General features: G+C 44.5%; 2 protein-coding genes across 2 annotated transcripts in view; both read left to right on the forward strand.

The window, feature by feature from the left end:
• Window positions 1–4,653, forward strand: part of LOC144119599 (uncharacterized) — a 73,699-nt gene extending 69,046 nt beyond the window's left edge. The window contains exons 26-27 of the mRNA XM_077652175.1: window positions 2,084–2,161; window positions 4,479–4,653. Coding sequence (XP_077508301.1) covers window positions 2,084–2,161; window positions 4,479–4,595 — 195 coding nt within the window. The 3' untranslated portion in view covers window positions 4,596–4,653. The remainder of the gene's footprint in view (window positions 1–2,083; window positions 2,162–4,478) is intronic.
• Window positions 4,654–14,952: 10,299 nt separating this feature from the next.
• Window positions 14,953–20,450, forward strand: LOC144120920 (uncharacterized). Its single transcript, XM_077653733.1, has 4 exons — window positions 14,953–15,111; window positions 16,299–16,369; window positions 18,151–18,240; window positions 19,998–20,450. Exons 1-4 carry the CDS (start codon window positions 15,069–15,071, stop codon window positions 20,127–20,129), a joined length of 336 nt encoding a protein of 111 aa, XP_077509859.1. The 5' UTR covers window positions 14,953–15,068; the 3' UTR covers window positions 20,130–20,450.
• The last annotated feature ends 1,510 nt before the right edge of the window (window positions 20,451–21,960 follow it).

The raw sequence follows: 21,960 nt of genomic DNA on the forward strand, positions 1-21,960 counted from the left end.
CGGCTGCTGACCCGAAAGACGCGGGTTCGATTCCGGCAGCGGCAGTCGAATTTCGATGGCGGCGAAATGCTAGAGGACCGTGTACTGTGCGATGCCAGTGCACATTAAAGAACCCCAGGTGGTCGAAATTTCTGGAGCCGTTCACTACGGCGTCTCTCATAGCCTGAGTCGTTTTGGTACGTTGAACCCCCATAAACTATAAATCACTGCCGAGTTTGGCTCAAGAACAATGGAAGAAAACGTTCAGAACGAAATAATTAAAACAACAAACTTGGAGGGGTACACAAAGATCATCATCATCATCGTCGTCGTCCTCGTCGTCGTCAACGTCATCATCATCATCATCAGCCTCACTACACCCACTGCAGGGCGAAGGCATCTTCCATGCCCAATTAACCCTGTCCTTTGCCAGCTGCGGCCACCGTATCCCCGCAAACTTCTTGACCTCTCCGCACACCTAACTTTCCGCTGCCCCTGCTACGCTTCCCTTCTGAAGCACACTGAAACAGAGGGCACACAAAAAAATGAGGAGAACGTGCGCGAAGTATACAAAACGAAGCACAACACCACAAATTGCCAGTAACAGTCACGGAAGTAGCTAAGGCCATTTTGGAGTGGAAGTGAAAGGTAAAGACATAATTTACAAGTGCCGAACTGAGAACACAGGAGGCTCCGAATCGAGTTAACATTTTTGTTTTACTTGAGAGGCAGGAGGACAGGTGATAGTTGGTAAGCCACGCGAGTATTTAATAATGATGAGCAGCACAGCGAACAATACCACGACCAGGCTAGAAAAAGTCGACACAGTTGCAGCAAATAGAATGCGGAGACAGACGTCTTAATGCACGTGAAATGACGGCAGTCAGGACGACACATAACTTGGGTACACAGGGTGCAATGGTGGAAAGAAACATTCGTAAACAGAAAATTAGGAATACAAAAGCTGTGCATGTAGGGAACCACTTCATAAAGCAGACTAGATACGGATTTTTGAATGCCGTTGTACTGATACAGCCGCATTAGACTTGTATATATTGTACGTATATACACAGTCACATCATATCTCGCAAAAAAGCAAAAGACAAGAAGCATCAACGGCGAGATCGTCACACAAATTTGAACTTCATAAAATATATTAAGGGAAAGCACCATTGCGATAATACACGCACACAAAAGTCGAAAATACTTGAAGACGCGAAAAGACGCGATAAATAAAGAATTAGCCCCTGCGGTTAAACAGCCGTGAACAAATTCTTTACTTTGCTGGCTTGATAAAGCCGAGGCTCAGGATATCAGAAAGTAGTTGGTTTAAGTAAAATGGAATATGAAAGTCTCAGCATATTTTACCGTAGTTCTCAGGGTATCCTGGGAAGTGCGTGGAGTGGCATTCACCTGAGTACCCGAAATTTTTTAACTGGTTTGTTGAAGGCATGGGAAAAAAAGCTTCTCGTTTGGGCCGCGAGGACAAAGAAATTTTGAATATGGAGGATTTTTGCGGTTTCGTTTTTTATACAGGAGTCGAATTTTTCCAAGCCCGTGCCATGTACTCGTAATATGTGAGCGGACAACCGGTATAGAATTTTATCCACACCATGTGTTTGGTATTAGGAGCAAGTAAATATAAACGAAATAAGAAAATGCACGGAGGAAAAAAATAGGAAGGTGGAACGCACATGGGATGAGGTTAACCACCCTTCTCTGTAAAATAAAGAAATAGCGACAAAAGCAATTTCTTCCATGGGCTACCAATTCAGGTGTAATACTTTCATGGAATGACGCTAGTAGCCATAAAAATATTTCATGCCAAGGGAAGACCTATCTTATCAGACATTTCAATCAGATGTGTAGATATCAGCGGAAATGTTCGTCAGATGAATTGCAAATCGAGGCTTGTGAATCATTTTTGCGTATTCACTGCTGGAACTCGGACGGTGACAGGACCTCGTTACTGAAATTTTGTACTTGAGAAGTTTCAAAACATTTACTGCAACTTAGAGGTGCCCAGGCGGGCCTGCGTAAGCCGAGATAGTCCGTTTATTTCAATGCGTCGACCGCATTGCATAAAGTAGAAATTTTATTTCAGCTGATTGTAGCCGCTGCTTGCTCCGCTACGTGCCGGCGCTACGAAGTCGAAGCACGCCCCAATGGAACATTATGCCTCGTAAGTCTGTTGAATAAAATTACACTTAATCCAAATCCAACAACAGTAGCCTTTAGTGCTGTTCTGAGAACTTTGAAGCGAGCGCTGATGTTCGGAAAAACTACGCTCGATTACTACGTTTTGACTGGAGAAGAATAACGAGTATTCTTACAGGTTATGAAAAGTTTGTAGAGCTAAGCTTTCCCGCTAAGCGCATTAATCAGGGAAAGCTCTTATAGCTTTGGCTAGCCTTTTAGTCTTGAATTTAGCCCTGGAATCTACGTCGGCGGCCGTAAAATAAATGCTGGCCGTGCTCATGAGAATTCATGAAACCTCATCCGGCCACCCATCTCCCCTCCTCCCCTCATTATCTCTCTTCCCTCCAGCACTTATCCTCTCCTTCATCTCCACTGAAAGTAGAGAGTGGATGTATTAATATAGGGGGGGGGGGGGGTGAGTGGTGGCATGAAACTAAATTAAATTAAAATGATTAGGATTAAATAATTTAGCTCACTAAGTAATTAAAGCCTTACTGTTGACGGTGTAGATTCCACGAGAGAGTGCAGGGCATGTAGCTAAACCAAAGCTATAGCAGGTTTCGCTGTAAGAAGGCAGTGGTAATCAGGTAATCAGCGACTAAGTGAATTAGATGCACGCCAGCGCAAAAATATGGAACAAAGCTATACAGTTTTCGTTTTCAGCCGCACGGTTGTGCTAATGTAAGGCTGATTATTTTATTTTCTCGCCAGAAATCTAGGTCACTTTAATGGGACCTCTTGATCAAAATGGACTTAAGGGGGTGCTTTCAGAAATTGCATTCGTTTCAAGGAGTGATTATGTTCTGTTCTCAGTTATGGAGACACATACTTGAACACAGGGGCTTAGCTGTAGTCATGGTGGACTAAAAAAAATCCCGTTTACACACAGTGGTAGTTACGGCGACCGTTTCTGCTGCGTTGCTAACGGTTTTTCTGTGCCTGAGTGGTACTGCATACCAGATTCTTCCCTCAAGGACTTAATAAATATTTGAGATTTCACATCCAATTATCCCTCGTTGTTAGTTAATAGTATGCATTCTTAAATTATTACTATTTGGATGTATGAATTCTTATTAATCTCCTTAACATTAAAACGCTCGGCGGCATAAGCGGTGTTGCGGAGTTGCACCATAAGATTCCATTGTTTCCAGCTCTTAAGACTCTCTCAGTTGTATTTTCTGAGAGATATCCGGAGGTGATGTGCCGGAGAGTAATCCCTCTTTCTATGCCGTCAGATCATAATATAACAGAGAAGTATATTTACAAAAGCAGTGATGAACATATGCACGTAGTGACCGGGCCGAAGATGCGAAAGGCAAGGGCGCCCAACGGCAGCACATCACATCACTTCGCATTCAATGCGCGAGCACTGCACTTCGTACTGATCGCTGTACACGCCTATTGACGTCACAATGCTCCTGGAGGAAAATCCACCGCTCCGTTGCTAAGTGGAGAACGTAAAGGAGCGGCGGAAGGGGGGGGGGGTGATTTCTTAAGTCACGTCGGTCAGCTGCCGAAGCAGGCGGTAAGCGCCTATGCAGGGTACAGAAGCTTTTCAGAGTCCGACGCGGCCAGTCGTACACCACAGGAGGAAGAGGTAACCAAACGGAAAATAGGATGTGAAGGTGTCGGCGGCCATAAATAGACTTCTCATGGATTTGGGATGCAGAGGCGGGTACGGGCAACCTGGTGCGCCATGTCGGCTCGCGTGATGGCACCCTAAGTGTACTGAGGGGTGGAGGCGTCAGCGCGTGGCACTAGCGTGTCCAAGGGCAAATGGGGGTGTCGATAGATCAAGAAACAGCTAGAGGAAAATCCAGCGGCGCCGTGGCGCGTGAAGAATTGTTGGCAGATGTGACATAAGGGAGTGCAATGTTCTGTTGCGATGGTCGGCAGAGACATACATAGAAAGCGGGTCTGTCAATGTGTGGTTGAAACGCTCGGTAAGACCATTAGTCTACCGGTGGTACGCTGTATTGAGCTTGTGTTGAGTGGAAAAGGTGCGGAAACTATGGTCGACGACTCTTGATAAGTGGTTGTCATAGAGCGCCGTGTTGAAGGGTGTCGTCTTGCAGAAGCAAGTCCGCAACATCTGCAGCGCATCTCATTGGTAAAGAAAGTGTGATTTCGTATCTTGTTGCATTGTCAATGGCAATGGCGCCCCAAGTTTTCCTACTTATTGTAAAAGGGCCCCGAAAGTCGAGGTCAGCGTGATAGCAACGCTGTTTCTCAAAATTATCTCAACAAAATTTTCGATGTTTGCTTGCCTTTTTATAATATATTGCTTTATTTTGTTACAGCTACAGTACAGAAGAGACACGTACAGAATTGTACAAAAGACGCAAACGCTCCACATCGGCGAGTGCTGGGATGGTAAATGCAAATACTCCGATAACAGCTTCGATATAAGGATTTGAAGTTTCATGATCAACGCTGCACAAATAACTGAACAAAATAAAACAAACCTCTATATTTTCTTCGATCCTGCTATCTGAACTAATTTGTCTCTCGAAGCACAGCCTGACGGCAACGTGAATATTTGTCTGCGCTCCGAAATATCCAGGTGGTGTAGTAAAGGTCTGATTTGATTCTTATATGAGGGCTTAAACAAATAAAAGCCTCGCAAAGTGACAGGGGAAAAAGACATGCAGCCTATTCTACAGTCCACATAAGAAGCAAGCACAAAGCTCTGTGAGATCATCATGTGTCATTCACCGCCCTCATGATCCACTGTCCGTTCCTGGTTATGCTGGCTGTCTTCAGTACACACGGCGCATTTCTGCAGCAACTCAAGCTGAATATATAGACATACACTCACAACATGCTACATAACAGAAGCAAAGAGCGGTTACACTGAAACTCAGTGGAAATGCAACATCGAGAACGGGAGCATCCTCATTAGCTGGCAAGTGAAGAAATCCGTTAAGAAATCAATCACGCGGGGAAAAGCGCCTCCGCATCAATTTTTTTTTGTGCCCTTGGAATAATAAAACGAGGGAGCCCTGTTGTGGTGCTTAAGACGATAGTGACATCTTATTCCTAACATACCGTCTTTTCAAAAGGTAACCAGGTTGAATGGTTTACTTCTAACTTGCACAATAGAGTTCTTACGCCATCTGTAAAAATCAAAAGTTTTGAAAAGTGATCACAAGAGTTCTCCTTATCTTACTGAGATTAATAGCTTAACGGATGGCATAAGAAGATGGTGATGATGATGGATGTTTATGGCGCAAGGGCAGCTTTAGCCAAAGAGCGCTTTAGCTCAAGGTATGCTTGTTTTACACTACGTGGAGTCAAAGCCCCATTTCATGACCACTGTACAGCTGATAAGCCGAGCACGAGGCCACTGGAAAGCTCGTGCCTATTGTATCACCGGTAGCTAGTACCCGGCGGCAATGGGGATCGAACGCTGCACCTCCCGCAATGCGAGGCGTAGGTTGAAAACACAAGGCCACCGCCGTGGTCAACGGCTGGCTTAAGGGCTCCACTTACGATTGAGAAGCAAACCGTGGAGCCATGGTTTTTTAAAGATGATACGTGTATGTGGCATCTTGACACCAAGCTGTAAATGAAAGTTTTTGGAAATGCTGAGTCATTAGCGCGGCTTTCTTGTTACTGACAATTATATAATATTAATAGTGACTCGAGTAGGTGTGCGTATTTTTCTGCGCTTTAGGAATCGTTAAAACCGGCCAAATTCTTTTCGAGTGGAAGGCCTCTAGAGTTAACCTTAACCGTAAAAGTGGCGATACCAATGTTCCTTCTAACTACAGGCCTTTCTAACGAACTTTACAATGATTTTTTCCCTCGCATTACATCATACGCGGTCCGTAGATGTAATTTCAGATTTATCTAAGGCGTTCGATCTGGTCTCGCGCTCTAGGCTCTCCTATATGTTTGTCAGAATTCTTAGTACCAAAGTCATCACTAATCAGTTAAAGCACTATCTTGTCGTACCATGATCAGCATGCACTCGCGGTCAGCCTTGTAATACCCCTGCCACGCGGGTAGTTTCTTCTGGCCTGGTGCTCAGCTTTTCAGGGGTCAAATGCTTGGAAAATTATTTTTGACCCCACCTTGAGTAATCGAAAATATCTTTTTCCATGGCGCTCTTTGGCCATGGAAGCCCTTGCGCCATGAAGATCCGTAGTTATCATCATCATCAGTTTGAATGCCCTTTGAGTCAATGAACACTGAACTGAAGTGGGATCGGCCGGTGTCTTACGGCGGCTTTAGATTACTATTGAACTTGATGGGGATTGACTGAACTGAGATTCGCGAATGACCTTGAAATATCAAGGACCCTTGAGACCATCCTTGCAAGCAGAAACGTCGAGAAAAAACGATATAAACACTTAAGACGAAGAAAATCTTTATGATTCAATTATTAAAAAATTGGAGGGCACACTTAAGCTCCGCCTTAAGCAACACTTGTTGTTGGGCTAGCTGGGTTGATTCCATGCTTGCAGGACTGAGCACGCAAAGACGAAGCACAAGACCAAGAAGGACGACAGGATGTAGAGCTGAACTAACAGCTTTTATTTTGAAAACGAGGTGGTCCAGTATTTGAAAGGTGCCCTGTCAGGCTACGTGACCACGAAGGTCATAAACGGCAATCATCGAGAACAAAACGAAAGCCTCAGATAGGCTGAAGCAAGGGCAGGTACTCGCGTGTCTAAAGAAAAAAACACAGATTCGGAAGAAGGCAAAAAAGAATGATAACATATCTTCATACACCCGAAACCATGTCTGGTAAAACTTTTGCAAAACCTAAACGTGTACATCAAGAAGGTCAACCAAAGCACAGAAAACAAACCTAAAACCACCTAGAATGGAGGAAAATTCGCTAAAACACCTGACAGTACTCATGATGAAAAAAAACATCAAGAATCACAAGCCAACAGTTAACCCAGCAAAACATGAAAAGCAAGGAAGGGGAAGTAAAATCTCTAAAAACAATGAAAAAGCCAACAACTAAGACAGCAAACAGCAAGCAAGGAAGGGAACGAAAAATCGCTAAAAAACTTGACGGTGATACTGAAGGAAAACACAATGAACAATGGAGCAGCCAACAATTAACACGGCAAAACATCAGAGAACCTAAAAACCGAGAAGTGAAAAAGCAACAAGAAACTTAAACAGTGTTTTTAAAATCTAAAATCCCGTAATAAAAAGGTGAACTCTTTTTCTGTCAAAGAAATTGACGACTTGCTTACATACGGATCATTCGGAGTATGTTGGCCGTTTCTATTATCTCACGTGTCAGCTTATTGCCGTATTTCCTTATCACTGTGGTTCTTTCGAAGTCAGACAAGCAACCTGATTCCCAAACTTTACAGTCACGGCAGTGAATGCCAAGATGACGGGTATTTTGCTTCACATTGTTATCGTGTTGTTTCAGCCTCTCATTTAAACGCCGACCGGTCTGACGAACGTACTTTTTTCGCATGACACAGGAATCGAAGAGATGACTGACTTCGAACACTGAACAAACGCCTGCTGATGGCGAGTGGTGCAGATACTCCTCTCTTATTACGTTTCGTTTAGTCGGGTGCACAGACGAGATAAGCGCTCAAGAGCACTGAAAATAACCTACCTTTTTACCAATTTTTCTTAGGTTATGGGCAATCTTATGTTTGTAAGACGTAACAACCAATTTGTTTCTATTGTTTAAGACCTTCTTTTGCCGGTTGTTTCGACTTCTTCAATGTAGTTTCGGCGATCGAAGCCAGCAGTTTAGGAGGGTAGCCTGCCTTTCTCAACCTGTCTGTCTGCAAAAAGAAACTATTTTCTAATCTGGGAATACAGGACTTTTCAAGAGCCGTCATTTTAATTCAGATTGAACTATAATTCTTTTTACCAGCTTTGAATGGCTTGAATCAAAAGGTTGTTGTTGCCTCTTGGTTTGTATGGCCAGCAAATATGGTCTGCCTTGAATCGAAGACAGAGCTCGAGGAATTGTAGGATGCACTCTTCTAGCACTTCATTAGTTAAGCAAAGAGGTGCCAGGCACTGTGAAAAAACTGCTTAAGAACTTGAGACTTCCAATTCAAATGTACCCTGATTACAAATCAAAAGTACAAGGAAATCATCAAAAAATATGAAGACTTTTACAATCTTTTTTCCTTCCATGTGGCTACTGTCAACGTTTAGTCTAGCTAGATACAGATTGCTTAATACCGGGGCTATAATAGATTCATTACATATGCCTTGCTTCTGAAAAAAAAAAACATTTCATTCTACATAGCAAAAAGTTGATTTTAGATAGGCTGATAACAGATCCATGAAACCTTCAACTGGGATGCCACATTCACTTTGGAAGGCAACAGCACCAAACTTATCTATACTATCGTTGACACATCTGAATACGTCGTCTTGAGGAATTGAATAATAAGTCTTTTTTATCACCAAAAAACATAAAAGCGGTTTTGCCCGCTGAGTTTCCAGAAGCTGAACAACATCATTCGTATTTTTCACTGAGAAAGGATCTTGGACAGGAAGTTCCTTCAGATGTCGCTGCAGAAACATTCCTACGAATTTTTGCCAAGTTCTAGTTTCTGACACTGGTTTGTGCATCCTGGCGTGTGCGTCCTTGCCGCGGAGAAAAGTTAAAGCTTCAATTTTTTGCCGTCCTTTATATCATTAGAAAGCTTAAGGAAGTTAATTTTTTCGCACATTTCTGCCTTCAGAACTGAAACAACACTGCGTAGGTGAAAAGAAGATTGAATGGCCTCTGATGCTTTTGACAAGTACACCTGTCGCGTTAAAACGCTCAAACCACACTACTTGTCTGCGGTGAGCAAAACTAAATCGTTTTCTTTTAAAAAAACGGGCAGTTTTTTCCCCGGAAGCTTCCTGCTCGTACCTTTACAGCTTGGGAGCCTATCCACTCCCTCTGAAATGCGCCCATCAGCTTCAGAACACGGACCAAGCCTTGAGACTTGCCTCAGCGAAGTCAGTAGTTCCGGAGCGGACATCCTTGGTTGAATGGCGAACTTTTCACCATTGCTGAGCTGGCCTCGCACGTCGTCAGGTACGGAGACGCCTTCCCCAAGTGCACGGTGTTCCTTCAGGCTGGCTTTTTTCTTGGGCACCAGTGTTCGTAACTGCGAAATGACTTGTTGCCACAAGAATTCTGCAGTCCTGTCAACGATGCTATTGAAGTTGCGCCACTTGCACCTTGAGATGCCTCTTGGCTGAGGAGCAAGAAGTAGAAGGCGGAGGCTATCTCTGCGAAGGCGAGCTTGGTGTTGCCATTCTGCCCTCAGAATCTTGAACACCAGAATTCCATGACTTGGAGACGGGGTTACGCCACCTAACAGACTTGAGATCTCTGGGGGCGAAAACTTGTGGCGCACGAAAAAGCCCAACATCCTTGCCCTCCACGAAGCAATGGCTAACAGGGCAACCTTTTGTAAAAGGTCGACATAAAAAGGTGAGGAAGAGCCCACTGTACTAGAAATGCACTTGAGCAGCATTTGTTTTTGGGCTAGTTGGTTTGATTTCATGTTTGCTGGACTCCGCACTAAAACGAAGCACAAGACCAAGAAGGACGACAGGACGATGCGCTGAACTAGCAGCTTTTTATTTTGAAAACGAGGTGGTCTAGTATTTAAGGGGTGCCCTATCAGGCCACGTGGCCACGAAAATCATAAATGGGAATCAAGAACCAAACGAAAACAGCAGATACGGCGAAGAGAGGGCAAGTACTCGTGCGCCTAAAGAAAGGAAACACAGATTCAGAACAAGTCGAGGAAAAATTGATAAGATGTCTTCATACGCCCCAAGCCCACTATGATAAAATTTTTGCAGAACCTAAATGTGCACATCAAAAAGGTCAACCAAACCTGAAACCACCCGGAAGAGAGAAAAATAACGCTAATAACCTAAAGTACGATGAAAAAGCTTGATGAACAATGAGAAGCCAACAACTAACCCAGCAAAGCATCAAAATCCTCGTTTTCAAAATAAAAGTTATTAGTTCAATGCTCCGTCCTGTCATAATTCTTGTTCTAGTGCTTCATTTTTGTGCGCTGCCCGCTTTAAGATATGACGGGATAGAGTTATTGGGTTAGTGCCCATTTATGCGTAATTGGTCAGTATCTACTCAAGATTCAAAGATCCCTGGGAGTCCTCATTCCACTCCTGGTGCACTGGTGCAGCGATTAAGCTATGCCCCACTGCCCTGCGATGGCAGGTGGTGCAACAGCTGGAGCTTGTGTGATACAGGTTTCTCTTCCCGAGCAGCCTATCGCGCCCAAGCATTAATTTAAATGCTACCTGACACGGTGGGCAGTTTGCTCACAATCAGGTGGCAGGTTGTGATGACGCCACAAGGTCACGTGACCTAGGTGGCCTGCCGGCCCCCTAGGTTGCTTCGCGGGGGATTTTTCCCGGATTTTTCGCGACGTCGGTTTTTCTGCTACACGTGCCCCTTAACGTGATCGCATTAAAATTTTAAGCTACACTAACCGGTTCGTAAACTAACTCTTAATATATAGTCACAATGACAGCTCCGCAAATTGTGAGATGTAAACAAATCGACGCTGTTCTTGTGCAGCGTGCCGCTATGCATCACCCACTTTCCCTTTTCAGTGCGCTTTGTGACAACCGAGGCTGCGATGTGGCACACAACTGCTTCAACGATAGTGGCTACGAACGCGACAAATACGGTTACTGATCTGTGGAAGCTTCGACGGCGAATAGTGAATACTTGTGATACCAAATGCGCACCGTAGGTCATTGTTCCCCGGCTATCATCTTGTGCGTTTGTGCCGAACTGGGAAGTATTTAAGTAGGTTATTTCGAACGAAATTTCAGTTAAAAATGGTGCATACTTCATTTCATCTCCGCTTTAGTTCGTGTTTTTGCTTAGCGTTGTTATCTTTAGCGCCACCTGTTGGGTTCCACGCTCACTACTCAATGATAATTCAAAGTTGCCGTGCGGCAGCGCTGCATCTCGATCTCGATCGAAAATTTCAACGGCCATTTACTCAAAGGGCATTGAAATTGCCCGTGTGACAGGGGTATAATCTAACACAGGTGTCTTCTGGCTTTACTGATAGGACGGTTCTAGTTACAATTCTCTTCTTACTCTTTATGAACGATATTTCGCACAACGCTGCCGCTGCAGCGCGTATGTTTGAAACGACTGAAGCATACATAATGTAAATAACATCCCTGAGGACGAATTAGCTCTAAACTATGTACTTGCACAGATATTGGCATGGTGCGAGAAGTGAAAGTTGATTATTAGTCTAGTGAAAGAATGGATAGAGCCCTAGCTAACTAGGAAATGAAAATCTGTAATTTTCCATTGTGACCTCGAGAACGTTAAAATTTGGAAAGCTAATTCACTTAAGTATACTAGCATATTTATTACTGAAGACTTGAAATGGGAGAAACAAGTGTCATAAGTCACTAGCAAGGCCTTACCACCCTTCTTAGAGACGGGCAATCAAAACAGCCTTTGCAGACACAAACCTCCCGGTATATAGTTGGCTTGTCCGACCGGTGCTGGAATATGGGATGACACCTTGGTTTTCGCACACAGACACAAGCATCCCTAAATTCAAAAGCGTACACCGCATAGCAGCAAGGTTAATTTACAACAAATAACAGTGCTGCACTTCACGCTCAGAACTTCCGGCTTTGTCTGGTGCACCTACAAATAGCAAGCGTCCTAATTTCTTACTGCCAAAAATGTTTGGTTTTGTTTATGGGGGTTTAACGTCCCAAAGCAACTCAGGCTATGAGGGACGCCGTAGTGAAGGGCTCCGGAAATTCAGACCACCTGGGGTTCCTTTACGTGCACTGACATCGCACAGTGCACGGGCCTCTAGAGTTTCGCCTCCATCGAAATTCGACCGCCGCGGCCGGGATCGAACCCGCGCCAAAAATGTTTGCTCTAGCTCTTAAATAAACTGCGGAGAATCGACAGTACTTAATATGTATTGCCAATTGGGCAAAGAACTACCGGAAATAAACACAACAACCACCTACACGAATATCGGTTTCACACTGACACTTTTCGTTTCTGTCCTTTTTCCCGCATGCAATCCATGAATGAATCCTATTATCCCAGGACCTAGTTGACTCCACGTATATCACCAAATTCTCAATGAATCTTTCTGTTTTGTCCACGCTGCCAAGTGCATCTATTCTGTGTGCCAGGGAAGCGCATTTCTGTGAGCATGCTTTTTTCAACTGTGTATTTGAGTACTTTCATGCTTCTCAAAGTGCTGACACAGTCACCTTTTCCTAGCTGTATAAATAAGTGAACAGGCAAACAAATCTCCTGCCTCGCATCCCCTGGATCCCTTACTCTGCTGTTATCTTATGAAATAAGTCGTTGCTGTGAGAAACCTACGACCAAAAGAAAAATTGAGCGGGTGTATAAAATTCGGTCGAATATTAGTGTTATCAGAAACTGAAAGTAAAAATAACCTGTAGATAAAAAAAAGCAGCCAAAGGATAGAATTGTAACCGAAATGCCAGCTATTGGGTTGTCAGAAAAAAAGAAATAGGGCAAAGAGCGTGAAAGATGTGTCAACCACAAGTCATGCGCTGCGGAGGATGCGTGATAGGCCAGCAGAAACCTCTGATGAATTACATAGAATCACGGGCCGTTGACACATACTTTTTAGAGCGTTTGCTGTTCTTGGTTCGTTCCTCAATTTCGCGCCGTTGGCGCCCTGCTATGCACGAGACCATCCTGTTTCTTCGACATCGTTGATTTATAGCGCACGGTACGGCGAAAAGAAGTGAGAAGAGTTATGAAGAATACCCTCCTGTTTCGAACTTCACATTATTGTCGCTTAAATGTCAGGGAAGAAGAAGTTCGTTCAGACCCCAAAGCGAACCGGCGAGCACTGCATCGGAAGCGAAAATGCCCGACCCGCCAAAACAGCGCTGCCTTATGTGCCGTAGAGGCAGCAGCAAAGCGATTTAAGCGAGAGGACTCCTCAGTGCAGGCTGCAGAATACGAAGCAAAGTGACATGGGCCCACACCCAAAGTTGGTTTACGTCACTCTGACAGCCACCACAAGGCTGTCATTGGTACATTTAAATAAATGAAACCATCAAAACTTAACATATCTGTGCAACAGTATTTGCCGTCACGCCAGCGCAAACTCGACAACATTTGTTTTACAAACTCTTCACTGCCCTGTGATTTTTCTGAATTCATTATTTTCCATTATTGTATCTGGCTAACCCTGTCTCTGAATCAATGAGTGACATGGCTGTTATTTCGGACGTAACAATCGACAGCTGCAAGATAATCAATCAGAAAAACGACCGCGGACCTTGCTGAGCACTCTGCGCACCACGTTAACGTTTTTGGCGTATATTCTCAGTCACTTGGGTGCCCGTCACAACAGCGACTCAAAAGAGCTTCGTTGCACTATCTTCGTGAAAATAAAAGCGCTTAATTGTTGCTCATGGATGGTGAAATTTTTGCAACGTTCAAGAAGCGGCATCGCTCACTCAGGAGTAGAACTTTACGCGAAAACTAAAAAAAGAAAAGAAAAAGCAGCAAAGAAGAGATCTTACCTAGTTTCTGAGCAACGTCTTGTGATAATTTCTCACGTGTTGTCCTTACGTAAAGGGTACCGAAGGACGGCAGCCCCTATAGCAGCTAAATAAAGAGAGTCTACGATCGCGCCAGAGGTTAATGGATTTTGCATACGTTTCCGGTGCCACTCACCGACTTGCGCTTAGGCTTTCAAACTGTGTGACGCGTCAAGTGCAACCCAGCATCGAAAGCTACAGCAATGACGCAAGGAAGAGCTCGCTCCTGTATTTCAGTGGAAGCCAAAAAATGAGCCTATAAAAGTGCAATGCCAGCACTCATCACGTCGAAACGTCGATGTGGGCGTGTCTATTAGAGATTTCTAGGCAACGGCGGCTGCTACTCGCGCCTTCAACCACACTCGGGATGAAGGCGCTTCGGCTGTCTGTCATTAATTGCCTCGGCCGAAGGAGAGACTCCGAGAGAACGCATTCGTGACCCAAGACGCGCGTCCTTAATTGAAGCCCTTCGGTCTGCACACTAATACACGTGTACTCAGACAGACGAGGAGTGGACTTTCGCAATAGCATAAAGGAAGCCCTGAGGGCCGCTAGTAGAAAGCCATCCATTTCCTCCATCATGAATCGAGACACAAGTGGGATAGTTAAAAAGGCTGTTTTTTGTCCCATTGTCTTCGAGATGAATGAAGTCGGGTAGCCACCGCATCCAAGTAAAGACGCGCGCAAACTGAAAAAGAGGAGAGCAGAAAGAAAAAAAAGAAAAAAATTCTAGAGAAGGTGACGCGAACGTGGCGCCTCTCAGTTGCGCACTTTTCCTGCACGAATGCCAAACAAAACACCCCGCGGTGAGCCCTTCGCGTTTGAGTTACGTTTTTCCTGCTATTTCCACGGGTTTCTTTCTTTAATTTTTGTTTTCTTCCTTCTCGTAGATGTCTCCTCTCGTCAGCGTGACGCATCGAAGTCGACACGTAAGGCAGGGACGCGCGTGGAAGCGTCACCCGATCAAGGTCGCCCGACTGTGCTCCCCTCTCGGCTCTCACACGCCCCCACTCTGCCGTGGAGGAAATCCACCCCCCCCCCCCCCCCCCCATTTAAGCCATCCCCTCCCCCTATTCTCCTCGCCGCTTCTCGCGTGTATATTACTATTTTCCAACTTTCTTTACAGAGGCACTAGTGCTTATGCCAGCAAGGTAGGGGTTAGGCGTACATATATATGTCAGCGTTAAGGCCGAGCTGTAGACATAGCGAGATTACTCGGAGATAAAACCAAAGCTCCTTGTGCTGACCTTCCTTTGCGGTATAAGAGAAGAGCTCCTGGCTGCATCTACGTGACGTGCGAGATCCAGTGAACAGAGAACATGAGGGCGTCAATAGGCTGCGTTGCCGTGCTGGTTGTTTTGGGTGAGTCTTCATACTCAGCATGCATCATCATACTCACAATCATCATTCATGCTCATCATGCACCACGCCGCATTACGCATGCATGATTCGATGTAAACGTTATAATGCGTTGTAGTGTTTATGTGCTGCACCAGCACGATGCTCATGTATTGCACTGAAGCTATCTTTGCGCCTCAACATCAATCCGGAGTACGATAATTGAAGTATACTTCGCTATCCAACGCTGACGCTATAAACGAATCGCTCTTCGTAAAATATGACACAATTTATCGGAAGGACGGGAAGGTCATGCTGGTAAGTGTGTGCAGGGGCAGCTGTCCCTGTGCTCAATATTATTTATATTGCAGCAGCATGCAAACATAAATCATTAAAAAGGTGTGTTTCTTGAATACTACTGCTAAAACATCCACCTTCCCACGGGTGCATCTTTCGGTTAATAAGTCTAATTCACAAAGTTTATTCTAACTTAAATGCAACTTGTGGTTACTGTCGCAACTTCTCCGGTCAATTATAACTGGTGAAGCGCAGTAATCAAGATGTTGACCAACCCCGAATGAATATTGATTGTGAAACGCCAAAGGAAAAATCTTGGTGTCATATGGGTTATGTAAGATAAGAGACTTTTCATACTCTTAGGGATTTTATTGCATTCCTGATCATAACAAATTTTTTTATATCATAATTTACGGAACGACCCGCCGCGGTTGCTCAGTGGTTAAGGCGCTCGGCTACAGATCCGGAGTTCCCGGGTTCGAACCCGACCGCGGCGGCTGCGTTTTTATGTAGGCAAAACGCCAAGGCGCCCGTGTGCTGTGCGTTGTCAGTGCACGTTAAAGATCCACAGGTGGTCGAAATTATTCCGGAGCCCTCCACTACGGCACCTCTTCTTTCACCCCTCTTTTATCCCCTTCCCTTACGGCGCAGTTCAGGTGTCCAACGATATATGAGACAGATACTGCGCCATTTTCTTTCCCCAAAAACCATTTATTATTGTTATTAATTCACGGAACGACGCAAATTTCCTCAGGTAGAAAGGGGAAATCTAAACCTTAGAGGAGCAAACATTACACGATTGAATTAGCTGAGGCAAAAGTAGGCACTGCGTTACTAACGGTTCGGAGCTTCCGTTCGAGCAGGCTGCATGTTTACCCCACCCTGAAGTTCCTGGTCCAACAATTGTTGTGCAGGAGTTTTCATCAGGCTCAACGAGGCCATGATCACTTCAGATCCAGAGTGCCACAGACTACGGACGAAAGTGGTGAGTGCTATCAAGCAGTCTTGCACTTGGGTCGTGCTGTAGCCTGGCCTTTTAAAAGACTCCGGTCACTGTTGTCATGGCGCTAAATCTAGATATTTAAATTGCTAGAGATCATCATGTGATATCGCGTTTCCAAAAATGCCTTTTCTGTAAGCGACCGACTGCAGTTCCGGGAAACGCCTGGTACTCTACTAATTGATGATTGCAACTTATATTTGGAAATTTGGGTTACGTTTCAAAACTTGTAGTATTTATATTAAATTACAAAATGAGTAATGAATACGAACTGCTGCCAGAACTGTTTTCCTTGCGCATTTGATACCAGCGTTACCAGCGTAAATACAGGCTCTTGTTGCCACAAGTAACATGAAGAAAAATAGCATTCTGTCCATTTTCATGACCTTTCATGACAGCGACGAGCGAACGCGATAACAATGGCAGCAGTGAAAATTACTGACGATGCACTTACCAACTGAAATGTCCAAACTTTTTTTTCACGCTCTTCGATTATGCATGGTGTATTCCTTCATGTTCTTGAGTATTACGCTTGTCATTTCGTCTATTCGCTTTTTTAAGTATTCGGCTACTGATCCGGATTTCCCGGGTTCGAACCCGACCGTGGCGGCTGCGTTTTTATGGAGGCAAAACGTTAAGGCACCCGTGTGCTGTGCGATGTCAGTGCACGTTAAAGATCCCCAGGTGGTCGAAATTACACCGGAGCCCTCCACTACGGCACCTCTCTCTTCCTTTCTTCTTTCACTCCCTCCTTTATCCTTTCCCTTACGGCGTGGTTCAGGTGTCCAACGATATATGAGACAGATACTGCGCCATTCCCTTTCCCCCAAAACCAATTATTACTATTAAGTATTCAAGTTCCCCATATGTAAGACTCCTCATGTAAAACCCCTGTCCAAGGGGCATTTGAGGACTAAATAAATAAATAAATAAACACCATCTTGAGCAACCAGCATCAAGGCAAGTTGTTCGCGAAAACACACAATTCAAACTCGCCTAGGCTATCGCGACCACTGCGAATGGTTTTACTGGAAGATTCCACTTTAGTAGACATACAAGAGAGGCAGAAATAACTTTATTGCGACGCAGCATTAAACTTCGAGGACAGGTCTCTCATTTCGATTCATGTCGCTCTCAAAAACGCCAGGTGCTCGGTGGCGTTTCTCACAAAGCGCTTTGTAATCCCTATATCCGTTATGTAAGAAGCCATGCGTATCGCGCAGTTTCCTTAGAATGACGCACGTCTGGCACGCGATACCTCTTACACCTGCAACAGCAGCCTTGATTAACAAGAGACACGAAAAGTTTTGCGAGGACGCCATCCGGCCAGTTGCTTGCATTTATGCAGATGTTCCTGCGGGGGCGCTGCATAGTATATGCACCTAGTCACGGAAGTCTAAATAATACCATGCAATGCAGGATGCCTATACATATGGCGTGATCACACAACCCGTTGTGCTTTCCTCCTCGTTTTCTCTTTTGTGTCATACGAAGTCTTCACAACTCACCGCACTGGCCCAACATCTACCCCCCCCCCCCCCCCCCCACTACCTGCCTTGCTTTAATTCTCGCTTCGCAACATTATTAGTACGCTGGTTTGTGTAGTGTTGGCGCACGAAGACTTTTCCGGCAACGGTTCCCACCTTCCGCTTATTGGAGAGCTCTTTCTTTCCGAGATATTAACTCAAGGTTCGCGGAAGCCATTTGCCTGGTCTCACAATGCAGACATGAAAAGAGAGGCCTATTGTTTCTTTTCATACTTGCAGGAGAAAGTTCGCAGTCATTGCGTGTACCTTTGTCACATGCCCGAAGGATACATACAGATGGGCATGGAGGAAGACGGCACTCCTTGCAGGGTAAGTGACACCGGAGCGGTTTTCCTGTCTTTGTGATGAAGCCAGAGAGTATGCGACAAAGCGCACGCAGAATTTGGTGACGCTTAGGCGTATGTGTTCTGCATAGTACACGCAATAATTAAGTACTCTGGAAGTGTGGAAAACTGCGCTGTGCAGTCTCGTTGTAGAGCTTAGCGGCTGCCCGTGACCTAATCGAAGGGAACGCACCTTTGAAGAAGAATTTCACAATATGTTTTAAATTTATTACCGCTTAGACTTGTTATGGTTCATTGTAATGCTTAAAGCTTGCTCTGCAACGAAGTAAGTCCATCATATATCTGTTAGTGTAAGTGCGAGGAGTGCTTTTGTAGAAACGAACCACAGCGAAACAGCCGGCAGTGCACACTTAGTTTCACTAAGCTTTTAACCGTACTGTTAGCTTCGCGTAACAATACATGACTACATTCATAGCTGACGCAGAGCAACAAATCTGCGCGATGTAAACCGATACGAAGCAAGATAAATGTTTAAACACACATAACTGTTCAGTACTGCGTTGTTGTTTGTGTATTTAATGCGTGTAGCTTCTTCCTCGTGTTCATTGCGCAGATATATTACTCTGCATCAGCTGTGAAGGCATTTGTTTAGTTCTCTTGGTCTTTTAATTATATAGTTTGTTACTCTGCAACAATGTACCAGCTAGCCCGCCTGAATGTCTTGCTTCATAACTGACCATTTCCGGCAATGTCTCAACCCTCAAATCCCTTTCACATATAATGAGAGCAGAATGAACAAGTTTAAACCGCACCCTTAAACAGTTGTTGATTATAGAACTCCATATAGAATTTTAGCAGTTGAACAGCAGAAATAACAAAACCTTGAATGCCGCGTGCATGCATTTTATTTTAGAATAATGTGATTAATAATAACCTTTATTTTGAATAATAAGAACCAATATTAACGCTTAGTCTACAAGAATACAGATATAGAATAAATGAGGTGGTTATTCATCTACAGTAAATTTTTATAGTTAAACATAACGATACTGTGCATCAAAGGGCGTTGTAGGAGCGTCAAATGCCCTTTGTTGTTTTTGTTTGCAAGGAAACATGTGGGTGTGAAGGTTTCTGGCAACGAAATATTCTCTATCAAGCTTTAGGTTTTTGCTTCCACTAGCTTAAATGTACTCCGTTATCTAGTGCGCTACATGACGTGCTTCAACTTGCCACGAATTTACTGGAATTGTTGAGACAGTGCTGATTTAAGGAAAGTCCTCCTGATAAAGGTTTTCTACTGTTAGGGTGTCTAAAAAAACTTTCTGGCTTGAAAAAGAAATCCTTGATTATAACCGGGGATCTGCGTGTTTTCTACAAAATAAAGCTCATGAACATCAGGTTTAACTTTTTGAACAGATGTTCCGCAACGCGAGAACGTCTGTCGGTTTTCATTAGATTTAGCCGGTTTTGAGGAGAATATAACGATCACGAATCTATTTCCTATAACTGGCTTCAATTCTAGGTTGTCTTTGACAGAGTTAAGAGCAGATTAGGAGACATCTTTTTCACAGCGTTGTCACTGAGAAGGTTCTAAACATAGGCTAGCACTTTGCAGTGTTCCATAAATCTTTCCGCTCCAAGGAGATGACACCAAACTTTTCCCTATCGTCTGCAGTTGACAAATGGCTCGCATAGCTCGACAGTATCGAATCTCTCGAGTGACGTCTTTCAGGAACTTTGTTCAATCTTCAAACTCTTGAACCGCCTCGTTTCATTCTGCAGTTCTTCGTGCACGAGGGCGTTTGTCAGCGAGGCCTGTGCCTCCTGGACAAACCCAGAAAGGAGGTTGCCACCAAAGGCGACGGAGACGTCGATAAGAAGGAAGGCGCTGCACCGCCCAAGGCCGACGTTTAGCCCGAGCGACTCAAGCGTCAACATTAACGCCACGCTTGTGCTCGCTCCTTGAACGCACCCGAACCTTATACACTCTCCATTAACGAGACCTCCCTGCGCTAGACGTCAGCGGCGAGACAGCTACATTTATTTGTTGCGTTGATGAATGTCTGTGATAATTGAATGCTTGTGATAAAGTTGCGAAGTTACGAAGTGGCTATTTATATTAACTATCGCTGCAGAGATGAGCTCTTACCGCTTGCTACCATACGAGTGGAAAAGAAAAAAAATATGTTCGCCTTTGCTGCAAAAGAGGTGCGGAAAACTAGTTTTTTTTTAAAAGAAATTACATGTAAAATACGCCGTAGTTCTTTGAGTTTTTGACTTTCGCACTCCAGTGCGAAAGTCGTAAAACTATGGTTTTCTCGAAACCTAAACACCTGAAAAGCGGAGAAAATATGGAGTATTCTAAAGTTAGTTTTGTAAAAGCATGAGCGTTCAAATTTCATTATTAATTCTTCTATTTTGTTGCACGTATGTGTGCTTGAAGGGGGGAGGGGAGAGTAGTTTGCGTTCGAGAATCAAGAGCACAGTCAATTATGAAGCCGGCATTAATTTTGTAACATAGTGACTGCCTACTCTGCTTTCTTTTTACCATAGGGGTTTAACTTTTCTCTGAAGCCCTTTTTACGTGAACACAAAATAAACACTAGCGACACTAAAATGCCATCGTGTTTCCATTTCTTTGTCAATTCGGCAGTTACGCCTCGTCTTGCAAAGATGCGTACACGTCGTTCAAACAAAGCAATACGTAGAAAACGAAGCCTGACTGTAGGAAGGAAAACTGAGGCTTGAGCATGACGGTCAGGTCAGCTGCCACCGGAAACAAACCGCCGTTGACATCCGACCGTTTGCTCTCCTCTTCGCACCGCCAGAATTGGCCTAATGAGCGACCGGTTGTACCCTCGCACTTATAAAAAATTGAAAGACGCGCATTTTTTCCTGCTCTAGGTTTTGAGTGTGACATCTTGCCAAGTGACAGGGTCAAGTATAAGGTCCCTACTGCTACAGTACACTACCTCGCAGTTCTCCTTTTCGTCACGAGACTGCGCCGAATGCACTGTGCGGCTGCAAATTGTGGCTCGTTGGAGGGCGCCACCTACAATGTGTATTTGGCGAAACAACGGGCGTTATTTGAGGAGCGGTCTGCCAGAGGGCGGCCCGTTCCAACGGTCACAGGCATTTATGAGGAAAGTTTCAAATGCGTGCCGCAGGCGGTGAAATCACATTTACGCTCAGTGGAACTATTTCTACCAAAATATACACCAAGAAATGGCTTGTAGCTAGCTATACAACGCCGGACTGAGACAACAGCAACGCACTGGCATGCATAGAACGTTAAACGAATAGAACTTTAATAATGGGATGCCGTGCGTTTCTCTTAAAGTTCCCTCTCGTCAACATATACACCCATACAACAATAAATTTATATCACAATAGACAGCCGCGTCCTAAACCACTGCGTGAGAGGGAAAGCGGCCGCGTTGAATTGAATTGAATTTCTACAGGGTGTAGCAGCTAACGTGAGCCAACGTTCTATGGAGATCATGAACAGGTTGCGGAGGAAAAAATGCTGCATTGCTGTCAGTCGGCAAAAACAATGTGGCGTCCGTGTTACTTCGTATTTTATCAAATAATTCCGTTTAACATACCTTCAAGTGCTGAAACTATGCGAATCGCCCAGTTCGTCAGTTCTAGAGCGTCTAAAGCAACCCCACATTGCAAAACTTCTGCAAAAATATCTTTATAACGAGCCTGATTATCGTGTTAAAAGCGCGCGAAGCCGTGTAGG

The sequence above is a fragment of the Amblyomma americanum genome, chromosome 2, assembly GCF_052857255.1.
Source record: "Amblyomma americanum isolate KBUSLIRL-KWMA chromosome 2, ASM5285725v1, whole genome shotgun sequence".
NCBI lineage: Eukaryota > Metazoa > Arthropoda > Arachnida > Ixodida > Ixodidae > Amblyomma > Amblyomma americanum.

Bases quoted from the DNA above. Each gene is read 5' to 3' on its own strand.
- LOC144120920 (XM_077653733.1), top strand. From the start codon at position 15,069: ATGAGGGCGTCAATAGGCTGCGTTGCCGTGCTGGTTGTTTTGG. The intron at 16,370-18,150 runs GTGAGTGCTATC...TCATACTTGCAG, and splicing joins ACAGACTACGGACGAAAGTG to GAGAAAGTTCGCAGTCATTG. The intron at 18,241-19,997 runs GTAAGTGACACC...TTCATTCTGCAG, and splicing joins AAGACGGCACTCCTTGCAGG to TTCTTCGTGCACGAGGGCGT.